The following is a 13,273-nucleotide window of genomic DNA, read 5'->3' on the forward strand; positions in this document are numbered from 1 at the left end:
GACTTCTGACACAAAGATATCAGTACGCAAAGGGCTACCTTCTCTGTTCTTAATCCATTGGGAAGGGGCCCACATGTCCTTGCTATGATCAAGATTAGCTGATTATTATTGCCTGTTCAGAGCAGAGCCAAGACAAATAAGAACCTGCGTAAAATACAGTCACCCAAAATGATTAAGGATGTGAAATGCTTTCGAAAATATTTTTAATCTTTTTTTTTTGATAAGATGATGAAAGAAATGTTTGGTTTGCGCTGGTCTCAGAGTTATAAATAAAATAAAGGGGAAAATCTGGCTTCTGGGAAATTTCTGTTTGAGGCATTTCTCTATCTGAAAGTGTCTCTGCAGAGCATATGTTGACATTTTGATGAGCTTTTTTTCTTCATCCACAGCAGGGTTGCATGACTTTTCTAAGCTGTGCTGAAGACTCTGAACTGCCTCTTTTTCATGGTGATAACAATGTTTGTGAGACTGAAGAACCTGTTCAAATGTTGCCTTTTCTTAGACTTCAGATTACAGAGTCCTCGTTCTTCTCTCTGATCATTAACGGTGGCTTTCCTGTTACCTCAACCTCCGGCCAGGGGCTGTTTTAAGGCAGACAGCTCATCAGGATGACTGGCGTGCCTTTACAACAAAGTTTGACTGCCTGGAGGAAAAATTGCATATTAGAGCTCTAGGAAGTGATTTGAAAGATGACACCGAATGAGACCATGCTTGGTATACTGCTGCAGGCTTTTTCAGTGTGGGCATTCGATTGATTTGGGTTTGTGTAGTGTTGCATATGCTCGCTGAGCGTTTCAGGGTCTGCCAGGCGTGGCTCATGTGGACTGCGAGGCTCAGTGGGTGGCTGATGAGTGTGGAACTTAGGGAGTTAGCGTGTCCGTGGAACTGCAGCTGTTTCCTGCAGACTCTGAATTGTATGCTGTTTCATGGATGGATTCCTTTAAAACCTATAAGGAATATCTACATGTGTATTTCAGCTATAAATAATAAAATAGTAGAGAAGAATAAATGCAGCTTTATTGGAAATTATTCATGACTTTTTACAGATAAGATATAAAGCCTCAAATGTTTCTTCTGGATCATGTCTTTAGTTGTGGTCTCATCAATCTGGAATTATTTCACAGCCTCTGCCCTGGGAAGACAGAAGGAATAACATATTTCTATCCCAGTGCATGTTTCTAGTAGGAGGTCACCGATTTCTCGTTGCCCAGATGTTTTCAACTCGGGTTAGCTTTCCCGGGCTCAGATTTTCAACGAGCTGCAGAAGCTCTGCTTCTCTGCTCCAAGTGTTTTCTCTGCCAGTGACGCGAGCCAACACCGTGTGTCATCTTCTTTTTTCCTTGGGTGAAATTCACACTACAAAGGTAGCACGTTGCATAACGGTTTCTCTCCACTTTAGTAACAAAATGTGTCAGAACACATCAAAGTCCCTTGCTGTGTTAATGCGATGCAGAGATTTCAGTGTTTTCAGCTTGATTTCTGGGACAGACTTTAAAACATTTCTTGCAAATTCTTATTTTGCAGAGAAGAAATGTAGTTTTAATGCTCACTGGTAAAGTTTTTTTATTCCGCTGTCGACTGCTGTTTTTTCCTGCATTTACAGGCGATGTGAAACCTCCACATTCTCTTTAAGTTGAAAATGTTAATGAAGATTTATGAGCAGTTTAAATCTCCTTAATCTTAAGCTTTCAGAAGCATTTTAATCTATGCAAATTTTTTCATCAGTAAGTTAGTCTTCTACAGTGATCATTATTAATAGGTGTTAAAGTTTCTGAATTTGTCTTTCTTTGTCCTTGCTACTTTCCCATAGATTTTATTTCATTATCTAATTTCTAGAGGATAACTGTTGTTTGTTAACATGCCTAAAAGTAACATGCATGTGAGTTTATTGTATTCATAATAATATACAGAAGACAGTCATTGGAAAATACTATTTTTGTTTCCTAGATGCCGAGCACATAAGATATTTCACCAATTAGGGTCCTACTCATATGTAAAAAAGACTTGCTGATAGTTTTAAATACACTGAACTTCTGCCCTGAATGTGTGATTAATATTTTGTTTTTGCCCACTTTGTCTCTTTTGATTGAAGCACATGAGTGACATTGTCTGAATGATGGAGGAACTGAATCTCATTGTATTAGTCATGATCACAGAATATGATTGAAATGTAGAAGGACAAGTAATTCAGAGCTTTACATTTTTGGATCATATTTGTTGACACTTTGAGCAACAGACACATAAATCCTGCATTTTATCTGACCATCAATCATGAACAAGACAATACGATAGTTCATCTTCGCCACTTGAGGCACAAATTGTCACAACCACAACTTGAGATACTTTCAGAGAACACTTTAAACAGGATTGGGAGCATTTTTTGTGTTAATAAATCCTCTGGTATTCTTAGCTGAATCATGTTATTTCAGAGAGAAATCTTCTAAAATCCCTGACATATTGCTTGCATTCTTTTGGTGTAGAAGACTTTTGGATTAACCTCACAATGAATCTTTTAAAAACGTACTCAGAAAGTTTTCTCTGTATTGTAGCCTTCAATTTGACCCCAGCAGTTCCAGATAACTGCTGTTTCTTAATTACTAAATGAACTGTGGAAATGGATACCTGAAACTGCTTCTCTATCTTCCTATTGCTTTCGCTCTGCCTTATTGGAATGAATTCAGTAGAGTTTCTAAGGGGCTGTGCAGGTTCTGCTAATTGCTAAGACCAAATATGATAATGGAATCTTCCATTTATAATAATTATATGATGCAGCATTATGTCATTATTATGCTTGTCATTAAGGTAAGTAATTTATTTGCATTAATGGTCCACCAGCTCTATATTCATCTGTCTATTTGCTGCATTTGAGAGTTGATTAGCATTATTAACAGATCCAGATAATTTGATTACATCTCTTAAACATAAAGGCACCTTTATTATATTTGCTACAGAGCATTGAGTGCATAAAACAGCCACAAACGGTGATATGAAAAACTCTCAGGAATTAATTGGAGATTTCTCTGTCATTTTTTATTCTTTTTCATGGTTCAATTTACTTTAAAATTATGATTCGGACAAAAAAAGGAAAATATTACAATGAAAAAAAGCAGAGAACGAAAAAGGACTGAATTTTTGGTCAGTATTTAAAAAAGCTAATTATTTATTCACAGCAGCTTTTCAGGGGAAGAGTTTTTTTCAGATTAGGGCAAATATTTGCATTCTGGGAAAAAATCTGTTTTTTATTTACTTACGTGGTCTGCCAATGGTTTTTTCTAACCTGAAAAAATATTATGATTACAAAAAAGCTGCTCTTCTGGGCATTTGTACTCTACAGGGGTCACATGTAACACTTGAAATTGGTGGAGGCCATTAACTGCTGGCACATTTAATGATGTAAAAACCATAGACAGCTGAAGTCTTTTGATCTGCTGCCTCGACGCACTTCAGCGTGATGCATCCTATGAGTTTTAAGGGCAGAAATGTGGGGGGGGGGTTTCCCCCTAAGCTTTTGCTGTTCCTGAGCTTGACATCTTTTTCATATCTGTATGCTTGGTTCCACTTGATCAACAGTTTTGCGTGACATTTCATCTAACCATGTTTGCACACAAAATTACAGCATTCTCTGCACCTAATTTCAATCTTCCATATTGGAGCTTGCAGTGCCATAATGGACACGTTAGCTCAAAGATAAACATGATTAATATTCAGCTATAATATTCAACTCTTAATCATTTCATTGTAAACCTTTCCTCTAAAAATATAACAGCCACTCTGCTCATGTCTCCTAGTCAACAGTAGCTAAATTAGGTGCTGCAATGCTGGAGGGACATTAAAGAGCGAAGAAAATAGTCTTTCTCAGTCTTTCAGTGTGTTTTTACTACATACTGTATAATTCTGCTCATTTCCTTCATATGGCAGCACAATGTTTATATTATATTTTATTATTTATTGAATGTTATTCTTGTAATAGATTGTGATACTTTGGGTTTTTTTTCCCACCTGATTCAACTAGTCTATAATTGCATGCCTTGTTGTTTTGTTCACCTGTGACTCAGGGGAAGACCTACAAATGTTAGCATCAGTATAATTTGTGCAGTATATCAAAACAATGAACTCCAGCATTATCCACATGTGCAATAATATTTTCACAAGCCTCTTTGCCTGTTGAATTAGACAGTAATCTTTGCTGCTACTTCTTAAACTTACTGCTTAGCGGTTTTATCAATGCAAGCATCAGTTTAGATGTAAAAAATATTTTTTTTTAAATGAGATTTGGTTTTAGTTATGTAGTATTTTATTTGTTAGTGTCTTTGATTAGTTGTGAGAAAATAGGTCAATGACCTAATGTAGTGTAAACACTTTGGAGTCCCATGATTTGTAAAGGTGCTGCATACTGTAAATCCAATTTACCTTTTGATTACAAAAATCCTGTAGACTTGCAACTTTGCTAATAACATAAATGGGGTAAAAGTGTAATTTTAGTCAAGGGTTTTATTTACTCCCTGTATGGAAGTGCATCATTATATATAAATGTGATTTTTCTCTTTGTACTTAAGTTTTCTTCACTACTGCCTTCTAACTTTTGGCAGGAGCCAGCTGTGTATAGAGAAGCTAATACAAAAGTAACGATACAAATTTTCATTTTTATTGTTTGTTAATGTCCACTACAGCTAATGAATCTTGCTAACATCTCAGTATGTTAGAAAAAAAACATAAAAAAAAAAACATTGTTCTCTGCAGCCACAACTTCCTTTTTAACTTTTCTCAAGAACCAAGAGGCTGCAGTCAGCTGAGGCGTAGCTGGAACAGAAAGAAGTGGAGATTTGGTGTCAGTTATTTTTTTTAAATATTATTCCAGTCTTTATGCTTACATTACACGTTTTGTTAAGAATATAGTGGCCTTTGCTGCAGTGATGTGTGAAATGAATTAGACGAAATCTATAAAAATATTTCCACATAAATCCTTTTTCTTTACTTCAATGAGCAAAATGAAAGACTATTGATTTTATTTTGTGTTCATTTGTTCCCTTTTTTCTTTTACTGGAGCCATACAGAGTTATTGTTTTGGTTTTTGGTCTTGAATGATGTGGCCTCCAGTTGCCCTCAGTAATATAACATTAGTCAGACATCAGCTGACCCCATAGCCTGCCCACCCAGCTGGTCTTTATTCACTCAATTTCCAAACAGACACCATTGTTGAGGTAGTCTGTTCCAGGTTTCTGCTTCCAGCTGCAACTTATTACTTTGTGTGTTTGTTAAAAGTGTTTTGTCTGGTTTTATTGCTTTCTCATTCTTGTTCACAATTAACATTTCTAAGACAGTCTTCAGCATGCGCAAATGATGTTGAATGATAAAGCTCTGGAGTTATGCTCTCTTGTTGAGGTGCTGATTCAGATTTAGTATAAACTGAGGTGTTCTTTGCAGCCGAAAGGGAACCGCATGAAACTGATTCACATCGTCGTACCCTGTGTAGAAGAGTTGTCAAGACAGTAATCGTCCCACGATTTGCCAACATCTTTCCACATTTCCCCACTGTGTGGTCACTATGAGACTTTCCTGAGACAGGCAGGCCTGTTTGTTCTTTCCAGAGTACTGTGGCACCTCACTGCAGAAGGAAGACAGATAAATTAGCATTTACGAAACGCAGGGAGCTCAGAATGTATGTACTTTCTGTTCCGCAGCACCTCTTTTGTTCGTTGTGTTCTGCTGACTGACATTTTTCTTCTTTTGTCAGTGAACAATGAGTCCATCCTGCTAACACTTATTACCTCTGCGGCAGTAGCTTGGTATCACTTATACTTTGTATCATGGAGCTTCACTTCAAAATAAAGTGTCTGCTATTTGTATTCCCCTTTGCTAGATTAATGAGCATAGAGTGAAAAAGTGAGATATGGGTTTAGACTGGGCTAGAGGTGAGACGCGCTGCATGATGGTTGCCACACTGACTGCAGCACCTGGAAGATGAATAAGAGAAATTTGCTTTTCTCAGGACTTTTCTCCCCATGAAGGAAAGGCATTTTAATGTCCAACTCTAAAATATATGTAATATTTAATACTGCTAAGTATATAGGTTTTCTTTTAGAATTAATTTTTTAGTGACAAACAGTTGTTAAGGAGGTTGCATGTTCAATTCCAGCTTTCCCGTCTCACATTTCAGTGACTTTGGCAAAACACAAAGGGCCGGATCTTCAGATATTCCTAATAAGAAGTGTTAAATTGTTTGGGGAAAGTTTGCACACAGATGAAACACAAAAGCAAATCTTTTGCAGCTTCTTGGTAGATCTTCTCTGCCTGTGCAAGAATGTTTGCATGTGTTTAGATGCAAACCTTCTGAAGATTTCCAAATGAAGATTGACTTTGTGTGAATTAGACAGTATGACTCTCTGAGAGATCAATAAGAAGAGGAACGCACCATAAAGAGACCATTTTATATTTCCTATTTTTTCTGGTTGTTCCCACCATTCCATGAAAAATATTAATGAAACTGTACAATTTAAGAAATATAATACATTAAAAGAAAGAAATACAATATAGAAATAAAATCATGAATTTAAGCTCTACTGTCTGGATTCAGAAAGGTGAGATATTTTATTTTTTACAATAAAAGGAAATCAGTGTGCACAACTTTAAACAGAAAAAAGAAAGAGGTGGAATAGATTGGTGCATGGCACGGATCTACAGTACAGTGCAAAAAATTTAAATCTAAATAAGCCAATTTGTCCTTAAAATAAGTGCATTTTATAGAGACACTTTGCTAATGGAACAAGATGATTTACATTTAAAATAAGAAATGATAAATGCATTGTCTGTTTTCATGTGCATATTATCTAATTATCTTGTTTTAAGTCTAAAAGTACTCGTTCCATTACGAATCATCTTGTTAACCTCAAATTAAAGGTAAATACACTTACCTTAAGAAATTTGTACTTATTTCTAGATCGGTTTTGCAGTGTAACACAAAAATCCTATAACCACCGTTAACCACATTCCAAGGTTTTTTATGAATTTAATACGGGTAAGAATGTATTTTGGCTACATGCTGTCTCCAGCTACAACCTTATATTTTCCTCGTACCTAAATAAACTGTTAAGGATTTTTGAAGAGCACACAAAAGCCAAGAAGAAGAAGAACACAATGAGAATTTGAAAGGAGTGTTTTTTGTTTTTTTAGGAGATCTAACTGGAAATATATATGAAAGTTTATTTAAAACGTTTTGTGACATTTTTTTTAATTGAAAAAGCTTCCTGGATGAGATGCAAAACGTTTTCAAACTTGAAGAACAAAGTCCAGTGGTTTTTTTTTTTTTTTTTACTTTTTTGAAATATTTAAAACCTTTCAAATCTTGAGCTCTCCTCTGTAGGTTTGGTCAAATGTTTTTATATTTCAAAGCAGAACTTTTATTTTAAAATGTAAGATGCATGAACATTAACCTTTTTTTAAGGTTTCTTTGTTTCTGTTTTTATTTAATGTTTCAGATCATCAGACAAATCATATATTTTGATGAGGATAATTTAGGAAAATGATTTTTAAAGAGAAACAAGCTATCCAATCCCATCTTCCATAAAGCTAATGTCTGACTGTTCCATCATTGGTGTCATGCTGCAATCATAAAATAGCAATAGGTGTCTTTCCTTTAAATTTCTGAGAAAGAATTTTAATGCAGCCACATTGGTGGGTTTTCCAGCCATTTGTCTGACCTTAAGGTCACAAACTAATGGCTGCATATTCTCCTTCAGGACTTTTTAGCAGAGTTTAAATGCCTTATTCCATCAAACATAGAGTTTCCCAGGTGTTAAAGTAGCAAAGGAGTTCCTGACCTTCAGACTAAAACACCAAATACTCACTTCTTTTTAAAATAGATGTAACAGGACACATTCTATTCAAAAGGAGTGACAAAAGTAAGTTTATTTATATATTGTTAAATTATTTTATCCAATTAAGAAGCACTTTTCTTTAATCAGAGAATGAGATTTTAATACAGTGAGCAAATACCCTTTTTTTCTCATGATGTAACTTTGTAGAGTATTTTTCTTATTGTGCACATAAGCATGGTTTCATTTACCTTTCCCTTTGCTAGTGGCACAACCGAAATTCCCAAGAGGAATAATAAAAAAAATATGTATTCTCTATTCTATATTATTATATTCTCATAATGTGAGAATATAATAGTGTATATATATATAATAATGAGAAGCATAAACATTTGCATGTTGCCATAGATTTACATCATTATTTAGAAATGGAATCTCAAGCTCTCAAGAACAGGTTGTTGAGTTGCAAAAACTATTGCATAAGTATAGCTAATATACAATTTTTCCTTTCTGTATAGACAATTGTAGAGCAAAAGATAATTAGAGGCCATAAAGTATTACCATATTAATTTCCACTAAAGAAAGACAGCAATTGCCCTAAGGTCACTAAAAACTCTGTGTGGTGCTAAAAGTAAGCTATTAGTAATGTGAAAATGCCCAAATACATCCACTGAAATGAAAGATTGATGTCTGGCATTCCAGAATGCCCCAGGCAACCTGTTTCTTCTTCACAGCCCAGCAAGCAACTGCCTAGTCAGGTGGATTTACAGGTCAGATTTAGCACCAATTTAATTAGCCTCTCTGTCTGTCTGTGTCCGTCTTCCAGATGGACCCGGTGCAGAAAGCCGTCCTCCATCACACCCTCGGCATCCCTCCCACAGCCAAAAGGAAGCATGTGTCCTGCAGTGTCTGCCAGCTGAGGTTCAACTCACAGGTGAGCGAGTTAAATATAAATTCTCCACAAAATCAGCTTTGAGCTATGTATCTTACAGCTGCATAGCCACATCTGTGTTGCATCACATTGGGATGCAGATCAAGTGTTCAGTTCTCTGTGGGTGATGGTGCTGACTGCATCAGACAAACACCTGACAGGTAGGCACTTTCTGAACATTATAGAATCCAACTGGGAGCACTTTAATGTTTTAAATAAATGAGTAGAAATGCTTTGTTTCTTCAATTCTGTGAGGAGCTAAAGTGAAAAAAAATATTTCTGATAAAAATTGTTCGGATAGCTTCAAAGAAAAAGCTTTGTGCACACACCAGCTGTCATACAAATGAGTCTTATCAGAAAAGTTTGTGTCGCGCTAAATTACAGAAATGTTTTTTTTTTCCCCAACAGTTTCTACTTTTTATTAAAGGGGAGCTTTTCTTTCCTTTTATTTTCAAATGCAAAAGTATAATTGTTTAAGACCTACCTTTACATTGGTAAATAAAATAGTAAAGTAGGTTTATATTTATAGTGATATCAAGGACCTGGACATGATGTACATCTTTTTTCTTCTTATTTGCTGCCATGCATCATGTGTTCCAAGAACCTCATGTGTTCAGATCTTATTACAGAAGGTAGAGGTTATTAGCATATTTCAGCATGCAGTGCCTTATATATGCTGAAGCATTTTAATCAAATTCATATTAACTCACTACATCTAACCAATGCATGGGCTCCTAACCAGCACATGGGTTTCGATTTGCCTCCGCACCTAATTTCCATACCACTTTGAAAGTAATCAAAAAAGGTTTAAAAAGAAAATCAGTGGAGCTGCATGTTGTTAGATGAGAAGCATCCCTAACTGGCAGTGTCATGGCACCTTTCATTAAGGAGTAATCAATCCATTTTCAATGCTGAACGCGTTGGTGATTACTTAGGATAGGATTATTATGTTTCACAGACAAACTCAGACTTTGGAACATACTTACTGTTCATCTACTTCTAAATTTAGAGCTTAATTAATGAAAAAAATATATTTTCAGCCATCAGACCCATTAATGCAACCAGTGGACTGCCTGAAATATGCAGAGGTATTTTTTTTAAATGTATTCAGTACCAGATACATGTGATAATTTAATTTGCTTCAGACACAAATTGGACATCGCTGGAACACCTGCTCCATGCTGCTGTTCATCAAACAAGTTTTGGGGTTTCTGTAAACAGCAAAAATTGGTAGAAAGGGGAGAAAATCAGCTTTACAAGATTATGTTTTAATTTGATTAGCTTATGTTAATTTGAATGAAATGAGCTGTTATTTGTTTGCGAATAAGTCAACAGGCAATCTCATTTAGGACATTCGTTATCATTTGTATATTTATTCACAAAAAGCCCCTGCAGTAAACTGCAGCCAAATTCAGTAATTTAAAATCTTATTTATTTAATGTGTTTTAGTAAGTGGAAACCCTTATAAAGATTAATTAAACACATAGTCATTTTTTTTCTAGCCTTAGTTTCTCTTAATTATGATGATTTCCTGCTTAGAGCTAATGAAAAACAACAATTCAGATTAAACTATTGCATCAGAACGATAAAAATACAAGTACAGAGCAAGAAAATTAACTCTCTGTATTTAACCCATCCCCTTTGGGAGAAGTGGGCTGCCATTGTGCAGAAACTGGGCGGTGGGCAGTGACAGACCCTGGTCTGTGCTGGAGGTAAGGGAGGATAATGGATAAATTAAAATGGCTTTTTAGAAAGCCACCTAAAAACCTCTTGAAAGCATTCCTTATTTCATCCTTTGACAATATTTCCTTTATGTTCCATTGTGACTGAAAAAGGATTCATCTCAGCTGCACTTTTTAAACCTAAGTCACAGCTACAACCAGTCGCTAATTTGCTGCGACATGAAAAGCACAGAAAGTTCAGCTATATCAACTTCGACTTTCACCTCCTTATGGTGCTGCCATTTGACAATATCTCACTTCTATCAGGGAGAACAAGGTGAGAGCGGTGCGGTGAACATTCCCCCTACCTAGGATTCACTGCTTCTCCTCACAGTTCACACAGGGGTACTTTGTAATTCCACCGCCATTGGCACGGACACCGTTCTCAGTTTGAGTGGACCTTAAGAGGGATAATTGAGACAATGTTTTCTTTCTTTGTCAACTGTGTTTGTTTTTTTTTTTACCCATTTTTATAGTGTTGGTTGTGCTCTTCTCATATCAATTTTAAAAATAACCAGCAAAGTTCACAAAAAGCTGTCTGGGAATCACTGGTCACTGGCCTCACCCTCTTACAAACTGTTACACACTCTGCTGCTGTGGCGTTTTTTTTTCTTTATATGTAGTTTTCATCATATTTTATATTAACCAAGCAGACACTTGATATTGAAGTAACATTGAAACAGTGTTGTACCCCACAGTTGGACAACCATTGGATTAGGGGGTGAAAATGAGGATGGGTTTATGTTAAATCATCTCCCAACTGAACATTAGCACTCAATACTGAGCAGATGTTGGATATTGTTTACAAGCCAACACAAATTGAAACCAAATAAATGATAACATTAGATTGAAGTGTAAAAACCTAACTTTTAACTGATGTTACAGTTTGATGTTGTATCAATGTTGGCTTTTGGTTGTCCAATGTTGCAACCCATATCCAACCCAGAATGAACTTTAACACAACATAGTTTGTCTGCTGTTCTGTTTTAAGAGTATTGTATTCAGCTTGGTGTGGGGGACTGGTGCACCCCTGTGACAATGACTGCAGCTCTGTTTTATTCCAATAAAATAAAAAAAATTTTTTGAACTTATTTTCTAATTAGGCCATCTAGGACATGCGACATGGCTTCTATATGTAAAAAATGCAGGACTGTCCTGAACAATTCAGGACATTTGGCCACTTTATGGGCTCTAGCATGAAAAGTTCTTCTTCCACTTTTCCAGGGTCAGGTCATGGGGGTAGCAGCTTCATGATACTTAAACTCCTCCACTAGGGGCAGTACATCCTTCCCAACCTGGAGAAGGCACTCTACCCTTTTCTGGCTCAAGACCATGGTTTTGGATTTGGAGGCACTGATCCTTATACCGGCAGCTTCATACTCGGCTGCGAACCGCTCGAGTGAGAGCTGATGTGAGAACCACACCATCTGCGAATAACAGAGATACAATCCTAAGGCCACCAAGAGAGAACCCCTCAACACCTTGGCTGAGCCAGAAATTCTGTCCATAAAAGTTATGAAGAGAATCAGTAATCTGGAGTGCCCCACCTCCAGGCCTGGCTCCAGGGTCTAGGTGAGGGAACACTAGGTCCATTTATCTTACTCATCATAAGAGGTCTTTAGGCTGCTCTTTGTCTGGTCCCTCACCTAGGACCTGTCTGCCTTGGGTGACCCTACTTGGGGGCATAAAGCCCCCAGACAGCATAACTCCTAAGGTCAATGGGACACTCAAACCCCTCCACCTTGATAAGGTGGCAGTCCAAGGAGGGGGAGATAGTAAGTACTTTCTCTAAATACCTTTTAAGTCATTTCACAACAACAAATACACATTTAGACATAAAAAGCATAACATGGAAGCAGTGGAATTCTAAAGAAATCTAGGAGGAAAGAAAGAAACCTCAAAGATATTGAAGAAATGGACCAGGGATACGTTAAATGAGAGGAAGAAAAGAGGACAGAAGGTCTTAAAAATCAAACTGTTGCATTTATCTAATAAATAGCCTACTCCGAGGGTTAATTTTTTTTATCCTTTGCAGGTTTTCCTTTTTTTTCCCCTTCAGCGTCTCACAACATAAAACCACAGAAGTGAGCCTCAGTGTTTTGTAATCCTTGGTGTGAGAGTTATTACTCAGAGACCCTGGAGGCCTGTCCTCTTTAACAGCTAAAAAAATACATGATTTTATCACAGTCCTAACCTTTCAGTGTTTTACAGCTTTAAGCAAATAACAGTTCTCTGGTTGACTCAGAAAACCAAACTTAGTCATAGATTTCAGCTTTGACTTCTGTACAACCAGAATGCATTTTCATACTGTCGGTTATTGTTTCCTAACAGCACTGATTCCTCAGGGACATTTTTAAATTCCAGCCATCCATCACTAGAAAACACTTTATTCAGGCCTCACAGGCCATAACTACTCTAATGTTAAATCTGTTTGTCTGTATGTGTCATAAAAAGTTACTTGCCCAGACCTGAAGCTTATTTTCCAGGACTTTGAGTTTATTTTTTTTGTGCTTTTTTTGTTTCGGGAATGCAAAGGTTCATATTTAGACACTCGGACGTTCCTCCTCAAAAGTCAGGGGTTCCTTTTCCTAAGTTACAGGTTACTTTCAATTAAGTTACCTTCTGAAATTCAATGATTACAAGGGAACTCAACTGTTTTTCCATTCAAAATATGCGGATTAGCCTTGAGTTTGTTACGACTCCCTTTTCAGAGACGCAGGCCAGTATTGGGTACTGCAGGCCAACAACAATCTCAACGACTCCTCATTTTTAAGGGGTGGACCTGTTCTTTCAGTTCAATTTGCAGGTTG

The 13,273-nt window shown here is 36.6% G+C and overlaps 1 protein-coding gene across 1 annotated transcript in view; it reads left to right on the forward strand.

Annotated features, from left to right (window-relative positions):
* Positions 1-13,273, forward strand: part of LOC107082948 (zinc finger protein 385D-like) — a 109,559-nt gene that overhangs the window by 44,231 nt on the left and 52,055 nt on the right. Inside the window, exon 3 of the mRNA XM_015371848.1 lies at positions 8,638-8,745. Coding sequence (XP_015227334.1) covers positions 8,638-8,745 — 108 coding nt within the window. The remainder of the gene's footprint in view (positions 1-8,637; positions 8,746-13,273) is intronic.

The sequence above is a fragment of the Cyprinodon variegatus genome, unplaced genomic scaffold (genome assembly GCF_000732505.1).
Source record: "Cyprinodon variegatus isolate N-32 unplaced genomic scaffold, C_variegatus-1.0 Scaffold66, whole genome shotgun sequence".
Taxonomy (NCBI): domain Eukaryota; kingdom Metazoa; phylum Chordata; class Actinopteri; order Cyprinodontiformes; family Cyprinodontidae; genus Cyprinodon; species Cyprinodon variegatus.